Source organism: Oryctolagus cuniculus, chromosome 19 (genome assembly GCF_964237555.1).
Source record: "Oryctolagus cuniculus chromosome 19, mOryCun1.1, whole genome shotgun sequence".
NCBI classification, from domain to species: Eukaryota; Metazoa; Chordata; class Mammalia; order Lagomorpha; family Leporidae; genus Oryctolagus; species Oryctolagus cuniculus.
Window position 1 is genome coordinate 25,753,456 of NC_091450.1, and position 13,033 is coordinate 25,766,488.

General features: G+C 56.2%; 1 protein-coding gene across 1 annotated transcript in view; it reads left to right on the top strand.

Moving 5' to 3' along the window:
- Positions 1-222: 222 nt before the first annotated feature.
- The window catches only part of TEKT5 (tektin 5), a 39,641-nt gene continuing 26,830 nt past the window's right edge, over positions 223-13,033 (top strand). The window contains exons 1-4 of the mRNA XM_002711748.5: positions 223-1,390; positions 4,670-4,753; positions 5,315-5,385; positions 12,051-12,194. Of these exons, the coding sequence (XP_002711794.2) occupies positions 818-1,390; positions 4,670-4,753; positions 5,315-5,385; positions 12,051-12,194 (872 nt within the window). The 5' untranslated portion in view covers positions 223-817. The remainder of the gene's footprint in view (positions 1,391-4,669; positions 4,754-5,314; positions 5,386-12,050; positions 12,195-13,033) is intronic.

Sequence of the window (13,033 nt, forward strand, 5' to 3'; positions counted from 1 at the left end):
GCTTAGTCTTCCCTCAAAGGTCATTACTGTGGTTTGGACATTAACCCTGGAGTCCCCTGAAAGGCCCATGTGTCCAAAGCTTGGTCCCTAAAGTCTTATGTCCACGGCACTGAGGGGGTGGAATCTTAGTTCCACTATGGTGTCACAGGTGGGACATTTGGGAAGGGAGTGGACCTGGTTAGGCTGTGGGAGAGGGGCTGTTGGCATCGCATCATGGTGGCTTTATAAGGAGGGACACAGACCCTCCCTCTGCCCTGCTCTGAGCTGCCTGGGACTCTGCCTGTGCCAGATGCTGCACCGATGGAACCGTGTAACCTTGGGCCAAGGACCTTCCGACCTGTGAGCCCAGACAAACCTGCCTCTACCAGCAACTTGCCTTGGGTATTTCACCTTAGTATCCAAAAACTAACGCCATCACATACGGGGACTCACCAGGGTGCCGTCCCTGGAGCTCAGCTGCTCCCGCTCAGCCCAACACATCTGGGCTGTGAAGGGTCCCAGGCCCCAGTGGGCCATTTGGCTGGCATCTTGGGGATGAAGTAAGCAGGAAGACCACCAAGCCTGGCCAGACTGGCCCGGAGGGGCTGGAGTTTGCTGAAGCAGACCTCAATCTGTGGGCTGTGAAGTTCGCCTCTGTTTGTTTCCTTCGGACAAGGTGGCCCCAGCCGGCCTGCACGTGAGCAAGGGCACTGCCCAGAGCCCCTGTCCCGGGCTTTATGACACCGGCGCTGAGTCACAGAGGTTCTACCCGTGCCCAAGAGAAGCCCCTTCCCCTTTCCTGGTAGTGTCTTTGCCCTAGCGGGGCTGTCAGTGCGCGATGGAGTTCCTGGGAACCAGCCAGACCGCCAGCTACTGCGGCCCCCGCAGGGTGTGCAGCCTGGCGACGCTGCCTCCCGCGGCGCAGGCGCAGACCCCGGTGATCCAGGAGTGCTACCAGCCCTACTACCTGCCCGGGTACCGCTACCTCAACTGCTGGAGGCCCAGCCTCTTCTACAAGGTCTCGGACGCGCAGACCTGCCCGGAGGAGTGCCGCGCGCCCCTGCGGCCGCCCACCATCCTGCCGGCGCTGCGCTCCGCGCTCTTCTGTCGCCTCAGCCCGCGCGACTGGGACCAGGCCAACGAGCGGCAGGTGCGCGGGGCCGAGGCCTCGCGGCTGTGGGCCGGCAGGCTGACCGGCGACTCCCTGCGGCTCATGCAGGACAAGGACCAGCTCACGCGCCAGATGCAGGAGGGCACGACCCGCAACCTGGGCCAGAGGCTGTCGGACATTGGCTTCTGGAAGTCCGAGCTGGGCTATGAGCTCGATCGGCTTCGCACCGAGAACCATAGCCTGGAGACCGTCAAGCGGAGACTGGAGTGCGCGGCCGAGGAGGTGAACTGCCCGCTGCAGGTGAGCGCGTGCGCGTGCTGCCGCGGCCAGAGCAGGTGCAGGGCCGGCCGCGCGCTCCGCTGGCCTTCTCCAGAGGGTCGAGGTGAAGTGTACTTTGCAGGTCGGTTTGAGCTGCGTCGTTCTGTACCAGGGGGCTTCAGAAAGTTCGTGGGAAAATGAAATTAAAAGGTGCAAAAACGATTGGAATGCAAAAATATTTTGAGACCCACATAATAGTATTTTTAAAAATCCCCATTTTCTATGAACTTTTTGAAGATCCATTGGATGATGGGTTTTAAGGTAAAAATTTTTAATTTTTAAAAAATATATTTATTTGAGTATTTGAGAGGTAGATTACAGACAGAGAGGCAGAGACAGACAGAGGTCTTCCATCTGCTGGTTCACTCCCCAGATGGCCTCAAAGTCCAGAGCTGAGCCGATCTGAAGCCAAGAGCTTCTTCCAGGTCTTCCACATAGGTGCAGGGACCCAAGCACTTGGGCCATCTTCCACTGCTTTCTCAGGCCATAGCAGAGAGCTGGATGGGAAGTGGAGCAGCCTGGACTCGAACTGGCACTCACATGGGATGCCAGCATTGCAGGCAGAGGCTTAGTCTACCACACCACAGCCCCAGCCCCAGTAAAAACATATTCTTAGTCAATCCAGGGTAAGCTCAGTCAAGAGGTGGGAGATTCTTAGCCTGGGTCGATTTTTTCTTCTTGGGGTTACAGGAGAATTGCAGGGGATTCATCAACACATAGGTACATGTGTTGTGCATGTGTGGTACATGCGTGTGCATGTGTGTGATGGCCCTCTGAATGATATCTTTAAAAATAACTGTTTTTCTCCAGAGCACCCTCATCTCCTAACACGCTCCATCATTCCCTTGCGGGGTCGATTTTCTCTCCCCCTGGAATACATACAGGCTCCAGCAGCGCAGGGGTTTTTGGCTGCTGTGTCTCCGATATTCAGCTCAGTGTAGCTGTGCGTCGATGATGTCTGTGCTGAGGGACTGTTGTCTGGGGCCATGCCCTGGGTTATTCCCAGCCGAGGACCGAGTGTGGCTTGTGGAGCAGGGACCCCGTGAACACTGGTTCAGTGCACACCCATTAGGACGGTGTTAGGCTGCATGGAACGGACGGGGATCCCAGCGGGAGAGAGCAGGATGCTGCAGGCTCGTCCTGGGCAGCCACGCGGCCTCCTGCTGCTCTGCCGTCCATAGCCTGTAGCTTCTGTCCCACCGTGGGCAGGAGGCTTCCTATTTCACATTGCATGCTCCAGTGTGCAAGGAGCGTCCTGAAAGCCTCATCCGGGACAGGACGTGGGGGTGGGACACTGGCTGTCTCTGTCAGAGAATCTCTAGATGTCTAGGTTTCTCTAGATGGCCCATCCTGCGTTCCATGTTGTACCCATTCGCCAGAACTCCCCTGGGATCCCTGGCTGCCGATCTTTCCCTCCACGTCCCGGGGACACCGTGGACTGTTGCGTGGACGCTGGGGGAGGAGTGGGCAGCATCAGCCTCGTGCCCACCCAGGAGCGTGTCCCTGCCCCTGGAGTATGGGTGCACTCAGGATCTTCTGTCTGGAGACTTCCTGCTTCTGCAGAAATCCTGCTTCCAGGTCCTCCCGGGAGCCCTGGCTCCGATTCCCACCACTCTGGGACTCGCAAGCCCACCCAGGATGGGGAGCCGCTGTTTCCTTAAGGCAGCTCAGGGCCGCTTCTCAGACCTGCAGCAGTGTCTGGGCCCTGTTGCCCCTCCTCCCACCCAACCCCCTCTGCCCACTTGCCCGCCTGTCTGGAAGGACCAGCTCCGCCTGCTCGCCTGTGGCCTCTGTGGATCAGCCGCTGAGTGGCGGGGGCACCAGCAGCGTCTCAGTTCTAGCCACACCCTTCCATGTCCTGGCTTCCACACCAGCGCCAGCCCAGGTAGCCGCTCATTGAATGATGGTGACCCACTGTCTCCTGAGTTCCCCCAACCCATTCTCCACCCAGCATCAGAGGGGGAGTGGTAAAAGTTACACTGCATCTCAGTACTACCCCCTGGCTTCTTGGACTCCCAGAAATTAAGATCTTCATTCCTGAGTTTCTCTACCCTTCCCTCTTTAACCCTGCATGCTATTCTATTTTTCCTGCCCGACTTCCTCTGCTCCAGGTCCAGTGGCTTTCTGCCTGCTCCTCCTCCCACCCCAGGGCCTTCGCACCTGCTGTTCCCTCTTCCTGGCACACTATTCCCATTCCTTTCTGCTTCTCACGATGTAGTCTCAGTCTGTCTCCCCCTTGACCTCCCACACCCTCACACCACCCTGGGTGCTTTCATTGCAGCCATTATCACAGTCCCAAAGGATCCAGGCTCTTTGTGTCCTGTCGCCTCTGTTAGAACACAGGCAGTGTGAGAGCAGGGATGCTTCCTAGTTCATTGTACCACCCCAGGCCCTTCGACAGGGCACAGCTCAGAAGGGGCCTCCTGGAAGGACTCAGTGCGTTCCCAGGTGCACCTGCACCCCGTGCCCTGCTTCCTTCCCGGCCCTGCTGGTCTTTGTGATGTCACAGGCTAGCAGCCAATCACCATCTTCCCCGCTGAGCAGCCCCTTCTCTCGCCATCTCTTAGCGTCTTGCTCGGCTCCCCATGACAGCCGTAAGGCCCATGGCTGGGCAGCAAGGTTGCTGGGTCTCACTTGGACCTGATCACGTTGAAAAGTTTTCCCTCTACTTGGAGATCTCCCAAGAGACGTTTTGACACACACACTCGGGAATAGTTAGGGCCAGTGTTAGGACTTCGCATTTGTCATGCTGGCTGGAGCGGCATGCCCAGCGTGTGGGACATCAGGATGCTCCAATATTGTGCCCATCTGCATGCCAGGAGATGGGGTGGAGGAGTGACATGACTTGCCCGAGTGCACACAATAAGTGGCTAAGCCTGGCTTTGAACTTAGGAGGGAGGCTAGAGGAAGGATGGCAGCTGATACCATTTTATCTGAAACTAGGGTGGAGTTTTACTGTATTTTTATTAGATGGGCAGGCTTGGACACAGCTGATGGCGATTACACGAAGGGGTGCTGGCCCCTACCCCTGAACCCAGTGGGTCCCCAGCACGTGGCCTTACCCTGCTTTCTCCCCTTGGGCCCTGCATCTTCTACGGGATTGGCCACGGCATCCCACAGCGCCATCCAGGGGGCCTGGGAGGCGGAAGCTTGCCAGACTCAGTGATGAGGCACCCAGGTTTCTTGGATGAGGGAAAAAATTGAAGCAAAGGCTGACTGGAGCTGCAGAGAGAAGACGCTGTTTCCTTCTGCCCCCTGCAGGTGGCCCTGGAGTGCCTGTACCACCGAGAGAAAAGGATCGGGATTGACCTGGTCCATGACAATGTGGAGAAAAACCTTATTCGGGTAAGGCACCTCCTGGGTCTGCCCAGTCCCCTGAGGGAGGAGGGGGCCAGCTGGCCAGAGGGGGTTTTGTGCTACCTGCCAGGAGCAGAAGCCACATAGGAACACGAGGGCTCAGGAAGCAAGGGTGGGAGCCTAGGCTGCAGTTTAGGAACAGAGAGGAGTGGGGTCATCTGACTCTACCTGTGCCATCTCCAGATGGGTGTAACAGCAGGAACAGTACGGCCAGCAGGAGCAGTGACGAGAGCTGGTGTTTCCCAAGCACCTACTATGTGTCTATTCTGGTCCACTTGATGTGCATTCTTTAACTGAAGGATATAAATCTGCGAGTGGGCACTTGGCGCATAGGGGTGCTACATTGTCTTTTGATCCGGAAGTAATAATAAAGCAATGAAAAGGAAAAAGTCAGGCAAAGAAAGCAAGAGCTCCCACAGCCTGGGTGAACGTGGATTGAGGCAGGAAGCATCCGGGCCTTTGCGCTCTGGGTGGGCGGTGAGAGGCGAGGGCTCAGGGCTCTCACCCGTGAGCTCCTAAGAGGCTCTGCTCTGACGTTTTTTGTTTCAGGAAGTGGATTTGCTAAAATGCTGCCAAGAACAGTTGAGGAAATTGGCTCAGAGAATTGATATCCAGATGCGGTAAGGGCTTCTTTCTCTCCCCTCTCCTTGGGATCTGTTTTGGGAGCCCCAGGTTTCTGCGGGGAGGGGAGAGGGGGCAAGGCAGAGGGGCCCGCTGGTCTCTGGGTGGTTCTTTGGATGAATGGTGTGTTGGTCATGCTTAACAACCAGCTCTTGGCCGGCGCCGCAGCTCACTAGGCTAATCCTCTGCCTGTGGCGCCGGCACACCGGGTTCTAGTCCCGGTTGGGGCGCTGGATTCTGTCCCAGTTGCCCCTCTTCCAGGCCAGCTCTCTGCTGTGGCCCGGGAGTGCAGTGGAGGATGGTCCAAGTGCTTGGGCCCTGCACCCCATGGGAGACCAGGAGAATCACCTGGCTCCTGCCATCGGATCAGCGTGATGCGCTGGCCAGAGCATGCTGGCCACAGTGGCCATTGGAGGGTGAACCAATGGTAAAGGAAGACCTTTCTCTCTGTCTGTCTCTCTCTCTCACTGTCCACTCTCCCTGTCCAGAAAAAAAAAAAAAAAAAAAAAAAAAAACAAACCAGCTCTCCACGAAGAAAAGAATAGAGTCCCAGTTCCCCAGTGCTACCACAGTGACCCATGGGAAACCACCAAGATGGTGATGGTGTTACTCAAAGAGAAGCAATCCACTTGCATGCGCCAGTGCAGTACTGGTTACTCTTGTTTATGAGAGTCTTGGCCAAAGGGCATTGGCCTCCTTGAGGCCCTTCTTCACCTGTGGCCTCCCCAGGTGAGTTTGAACCTTGGGAAATGGCAGCAGGTGGATGCGTTTGGCAACAAGGCCAGGGGTTGGGGCATCTCCACCAGGGAGCTGGCAGACGCCTTGAGCCCGGAGTCTTCAAAAGGAATCAACTTCTTGTTCTTGGAAGATTGTGTAAGCGGCATGGTGATGGGCCTGGAGGCCCCTCTCTTAATTAAAGGGAGGCTTGAGTTTTACGGGGCTTGGGCCCACAGCTAAGCTCCTGGCCCTTGGCTCTCTAGAGGCAGGCTCCCCGCTTAGCGCTGGCGCTGACTTCCAGGGCACGCCGCTCTGCTGGTTTCCCTTCTTTGGTGACTCCTGACACAGAGGCGTGGACGACAGGGCGCAGGCTGGTGGTGCCGGCCTGCCTTCTGGATGGGAGACAGAGGTGATGGCTTGAGGACTTGGGTCCCTGCCACCCACGTGGGAGACCTGGGCTGAGTTCTGGGCTCCTGGCTTTGGATGGAGGATCTCTCTGGGTCTCTGTCTCTCTCTGCCTTGCAAACAAAATGAAAAAAAAAATGACAAGCTGCTTGAGGGTCAGAGGACTCGGGACGGGTAGACAGCTTGGGGACCTCTTGAAATTACATCTGCTCTGACACTGTGCATTCTTAGCCCGACATCTCCCCCCAGCCCCGCCAGCCACCACTCTACTCTGTACTTCTATGAGCCCAGCTTTGTCAAAGTGCACATAGGAGACCATGCGGCACTTGCCTTTCTGTGCCTGGCTGCTTTCACTCAGGTTCATCCACTCGGTCGCAAGTGATCGGATGTCCTTGGGCTTTTAAAAGGCTGAGTGGTGCTCCTTGTCTTTTCCCCATGCATCCACGGATGGACACTCTGGTTAATTCCGTACCTTGGCTGTTGTGAATAGTGCCACAGTGAACACACGAGTGCAGGTGCCTCTTAAACGTGTTAATTAATTTCCTTTTTTAAAAAAGATTTGTTTACTTATTTATTTGAAAGTCAGAGTTACAGAGAGAGATAGAGGTCCTCCATCTGCTGGTTCACTCCCCAGATGGCTGTGATGGCCGGAGCTGAGCTGATCTGAAGCCAGGAGCCAGGAGCCTCTTCCAGGTCTCCCACGTGGGTGCAGGGGCCCAAGCACTTGGGCCATCTTCCACTGCTTTCCCAGGCCATAGCAGAGAGCTGGATAAGAAATGGGGCAGCCGGGACTCAAATTGGCACCCATAAGGGATGCAGGCCACAGTTTCACCCGTTATGCCACAGCGCCGGCTGATTAATTTCCCACAGATCTGTACCCAGACATGATGTTGCTGGATCATGTGGTAATTCTACTTCTACATTTTTTGAAGCACTTCCACACTGTTTTCCGTAATGACTGTACCAATTTACATTCTCAACAGTGGTGCGCAGGGCCTCCCTCTTCCCCGCATGCTCAATCATGCACGCACCTTCCAGCTGTTTGGTACAGTAGCCATTCCAGTAGATAGCACGTGGTTCTCATTGCAGCTTCAACTGACATTTCTCCAGTGATCAGTGGATCATGTTTTCATGAACCTGCTGTCCATTTGAAGGTCTACTTTGAGAAGTGCATGGATCCTTGGCCAATTTTTTAAATGCTTTTTTTTTGTTTGTATTTAATTTACTTGAGACAGAAAGAGAAGCTGAGAGAGCTCCCATCTGCTGGTTCATTCCCTCAATGTCCTCAATGCCCCTCTGGCTGGTACCTAAGTCAGGAGCCTGGAAGTCAGTCCAGGTCTGCCATGTGGGGGCAGGAACCCGGTGCCTTGAGCCGTGACTGCTGCCTCCCAGGGTCTGCATTAGCAGGAAGCTCGAGTCAGTGGTGCAGCCGGGTGTAGAATCCCGACACTGCAACAGGGATACAGGCATCCGAATCACTGGGCCAAATGCCTGTTTAAAAATGTGGTTATTTGTTTTCTTCCTACTGGGTTCAAATTCCTTGTATATTTTGGATATTGACCCCTTATACATACAATTTTTGCAAATACTTTCTCCTATTCCATAGGTTTTTCTCTTTGTTGATTGTTCCCTTGGCTGGGCAGAACCTTTTCCGTTTGAGATCATCTCATTTGTCCATTTTTGCTTTTGTTACCTGTGATATTGGGCTCGTGTCCAAAACCCATTGCCCAGACCACTGTCACAGCACTTTCTCCTGTGCTTTCTGCTGGTGGTGTTACAGTTTCTGCCTTATGCAGAAGTCTGAAGTCCACTGTGGCTTGATTGTTGTTTATGGTGTGAATAAGGGGCTGGCTTCATTTTCTGCACGAGGAATCCCAGTTGTCCCAACACCGTTTATTGAAGAGTCTGTCCTGCCCGTGTTGTGTGTTCTTGGAACCTCTGTTGAAAATCACTTGAACATAAATGCATGGATTTACTGCTGGGTTCTCTATGCTGTTTCTTTCTCCTTTTTTTTTTTTTTTGTGGTTTCCTGTTTATGACAAGAGAAGCAAGTTTTCCACTCGTGCCTGACACAAGGATGTGCACAACATGACAGGAGGGTGCGAGGAGAGCTGGAGTGTGGGGCGTGGGGCAGTTTGAGCTGGCAGAGTGCACAAAGCCTAGACTTGAAGCTGGGGGGCCTGGACCCTGGAGGGGCAATGCTGATGTAGGGAGCTGCTTGTGCGAGGTAGCAAGAGGGGGGGATCTGGGAGAACTAGAGACTCGAGCAGCCCTGAGGCTGAGACAGACGCAGAATGAGTGTTGCCATTGAGAAAGACACTGGGGCAGTGGTGTAGACACTGGGTAGGATCCTGGAGTCCAGCTTCCTGCTTGTGCACACCCCGAGACCAGCAGTGATGGCTCACACAAGTGGGCTCCTGCAAGCCAAGTGGGAGATCTGCATTGTGTTCCAGGTGCCTGGCTTTGGCCCCAGCTGGGGGCTATTGTGGGCATTTGGGGAGTGAACCAGCAGATAGGGGTGTGCTCACTGGCTTGCCCCTCCCCCGCCTCTTAAGTATATTTCTAAACAAATTTAAAATTACAAAGAGAGACAGAAAGACACAGGGAGATAAGCAGAGAAAGAAGGGGAGCAGAGAGACAGATATGATAGAGAGAAATCAAGAGGTGAGACAGACACACAGAGAGATGGACATGGACAGAGAGGGAGAGGCTATGACAGAGAGGGACGCTGATGGACTCAGTGGAGGCGGCAGGAGGGAGGGCAGGGAGAGAGGTGGGCACCACCGCCCTGGGAGGGGCCTGGAGGCAGAGGCCGGCTGTCCTTGGGCGGCCCCTGTTGGCAAGAGCACGTCACGTCTGGCATCCCGTGTGCTGCTGCTGCAGGGACTGGGGTTCTGCTCATGAAGCTCGGGCCCCGAGTGCATCAGCCGAGCTCTCTGCCGGGCCGCCGGGGTAGCCGGCCTGGCACTCGCAGGGTTTCCTGGGCCAGGCCTGAGGCCCGCGTGGGGGCAGGAATGGGCTCTTCCTGGGGCGCTGACAGCAGGGTGAGCCTCAGCAGCAGCCGGGCCCTTGGTCATGAGCCAAGAAGAGGAGTCGGGGACGTCTGTTGACGAGAGCCAGGCTGCCAGGCCAGCTGCACTCTCCAGCCCGGGGCCTTGCTAGTGCTCTGACAGCTCTGCTCTCCACGCATGTTCTAGGCAGGCGGGGCCCCGTTTGCCACGGCGCTAACAGTGCAGAAGGCCCCGAAGGCCCCGGGCTGGTGTCCCCTGCCCTGACGTGACCTCCTGTGCACAGGGGTGGCTGTGCACTCACCGGCATGGTTGAATTTTCTTGCTTGTGGACTCCTTGAAGGTCCAGTAGCAGTCAGCATCCATAGCAGGAAGAGAGACAGAGGAACCGTAAAGTGGGAAAGAGACGAGGATTAGAGAGGCAGACAGCGGAGGGGGAGCTGGCTGGTGAGGCGCTCGCTCGCTCGGGAAGAGGAGCAACCGGGACTAGAACAGACTAGAGAGAACAGCACGAGGCGCCATTTAGCTGAGGTCTGGACATGGCCCCACCCAGTGCAAGTTCTCCCTCGCTCTCTTCTGATTCCTCCAAATACTTGAAGATGAAAGTCCTGATGGCTGCTTCCACGTCTGCAGCACCGACTGCTCTCACACGCTTTTCAGTCGTCATGGGAACAGAAGGAGGTGCAGGCACTGAGCTGGAGGCCCCGGATGTCAGCTAGGGTTGGGTAGTTAGCGTCTACGTAGCATGTACGTCTGAAGTGATGACCCGTTAGCAGAAGGGCTTGTAGGTTTTCCTCGAAAGGCACAGGCCTGTGCGTTTTCCTTTTAAAATACATTTATGAACATTTGAAAAGTGATTTTTAAAAAGAAAAAGAAATAAATAGGAGTACAGCTCCTTGGTATTTGGCAAGAATCATGAAAGTGGTTCTGAAGAGCCTTCCCAGGTGCTTCAGCAGGAGCTGGGGCAGAGGTGGAGCAGCTGCGGGGCCGGCGCTGCGGCTCACGTGGTTCATCCTCCGCCTGCGGCACTGGCAGCCCATATGGGCGCCAGTTCTAGTCCCGGTTGCTCCTCTTCCGGTCCAGCTCTCTGCTGTGGCCCAGGAGTGCAGTGGAGGATGGCCCAAGTGCTTGGGCCCTGCACCCCATGGGAGACCAGGAAGAGGCACCTGGCTCCTGGCTTTGGATTGGTACAGCGCCATCCGTGGCGGCCATTTGGGGAGTGAACCAACGGAAGGAAGACCTTTCTCTCTCTCTCTCTCTCTCTCTCTCATTGTCTATAACTCTACCTGTCCAAAAAAAAAAAAAAATTAGTGGAGCAGCTGAGACTTGAACCAGCACCCATATTAGAAGCTGGTGCTGCAGGCGGCAGCTTTACCTGCTACACCACAGCGCTGGCCCCCCAAGTCCAAGCTTCTTAGCCTAGATGCGAGCCCTCCAGGCTCGAGCCCCGAGCCCTGAGACCTGCCCCGTTGTCCTCCCCTCTAGCAGGTTCCTGTCTTTACCGACTGACTGCACCTGTCTCTGCCCGCCTGCCTGGCCTCATGAGCAGGCTCCTGTTAGCGTCTCTGCTTTCGCACTTGTGACCTTTCAGCTTGGAATCCTGACCTCCCTGCACAACTTTGTGTACGATGTCAGCTCCTCTCTGGTAGGAGAACCTGACTCGGACACCTCCCCAGGAAGCCCTCCCTGACTGTTATCCCATCCCCAGTTAAGGGTTTCCTCCTTGTGTTGCGTCGTAGCCTTCTCAGGCCTACACTGTTGCCCTCGTGTTCGGCACTGGATCTATTTTTATTGCATTTGTCTCATTGATGTCTTATCCCTCTGTGTCCAGCACAGGGGGAGGTGGGATGATTGGTGAAGTGATTTGACTCCATAGAGGCTTTTCCAAATCAGGTCAGCAAACCACAGCTTGAGGGGCAACTCTGGCCCAGCGTTTGTTCTTTTTTTTTTGACAGGCAGAGTGGACAGTGAGAGAGAGAGACAGACAGAGAGAAAGGTCTTCCTTTTTGCCATTGGTTCACCCTCCAATGGCCGCCGCGGCCGGCACGCTGCGGCCGGTGCACCACGCTGATCTGAAGCCAGGAGCCAGGTGCTTCTTCTGGTCTCCCATGGGGTGCAGGGCCCAAGCACTTGGGCCATCCTCCACTGCACTCCCTGGCCACAGCAGAGAGCTGGCCTGGAAGAGGGGCAACTGGGACAGAATCTGGCACCCCAACCAGGACTAGAACCCGGGGTGCTGGCGCCACAAGGCGGAGGATTAGCCTAGTGAGCCGCGGCGCTGGCCCCTTAGAGCCAATATTTGCCCATCTCTGTTCTAATGTAGGACGACGTCAGGTCTGTTTGGGCTGGTGGGAGGTGGGAGACTGGGGGGGGGGCTCTGGGTGTGTGGTGGGGACATGGAGGTGGGAAGGGGGCTTGCAAGGTTTGTGTGGACGGAGCACCCTCCTGGGAGCCCGGGCTCTGCCCCCACCTGTGTGGCCTCCGTGGGGCCTCTGGGGCCGTGCGCAGCCACTAGACAAGCTTCCTCCCTGCAGGGACAACCGAGATTCTCAGCATGCCCTGGAGAGAGACATCGAGGACAAGCACTCGGCCCAGTTTATCGACGAGAGGTGCTTCAACCTGAGGAACACGTCGGACTGCCTCAGCTTCTTCCACGGCATGGAGAAAGTCGATGGCACGTGAGTGTCGGGCTCCGTCCCCAGCCCTGGCCACGGCCACTGGGAACAAGGGCTTCCGCTCCGGCCAAAGGCTGTTGCAGGGGTCAGGTCCGAGGTGTGTGTGGCTGAGTTGGGGGAGCCTCTGTTGCAAGCAGTAGCATCCAAGTCTGGCTCACTGAAGACAAAACAGAATTTCCTGGAGGGCTGTCGGGGAGCCACAGGCACACGGGGGATGGCAGAGGGGCAGGTTCCGCCAGGCTCAGCGAGCCAGGGCATGGGAGCTAGTCAGCCACGCGATCCGAGCGCCACTGTCTTCCATCTTTGCTCCATCTGGCTCAGGGTTGGTTCCAGAAGGAAACTTTGAGGGGCTTTGTGAGGGTCACAGGGCCACTGCCACTCAGCAGTTGCATCAGATCAATCCTGAAACAACATGGCTGTCCCCCAGACGGGGAGGGACTCGGGCCCGGCCAGGAGAGCCGTGGGTGCCCCCAGCACCGGCGATGTCTTCAGAAAGTGGGCGCTGGAGTGAGGCTGCCTGGCTGCAGATCCCTGCCCCTGTGGTAATACTTGGGCAAGTTACTTCATCTCTCGGGGCCTCCTTCCTGCAGCTGAACCCCAGGAAGAAACGTAGTACCCTGCCTCCTCGGGTTGCCGTGAGCCTAAAACAGTGGGTGTGTGACATGCGTGTGCAGAGCCTGGTGCAGAATGGGAACAGAGAGTCTTTATCCAGTGCATGCCTGCGTCATGGTAGCCACAAGGCGGGGGCCTTCTGCATGCGTGTCACTCTTGTGGGCGTGCCCCGGCCTTAATGGGGGTTCATGCAGAACTAAAACAGGGCAGTGAGGGCTGGAGAGAGGGCT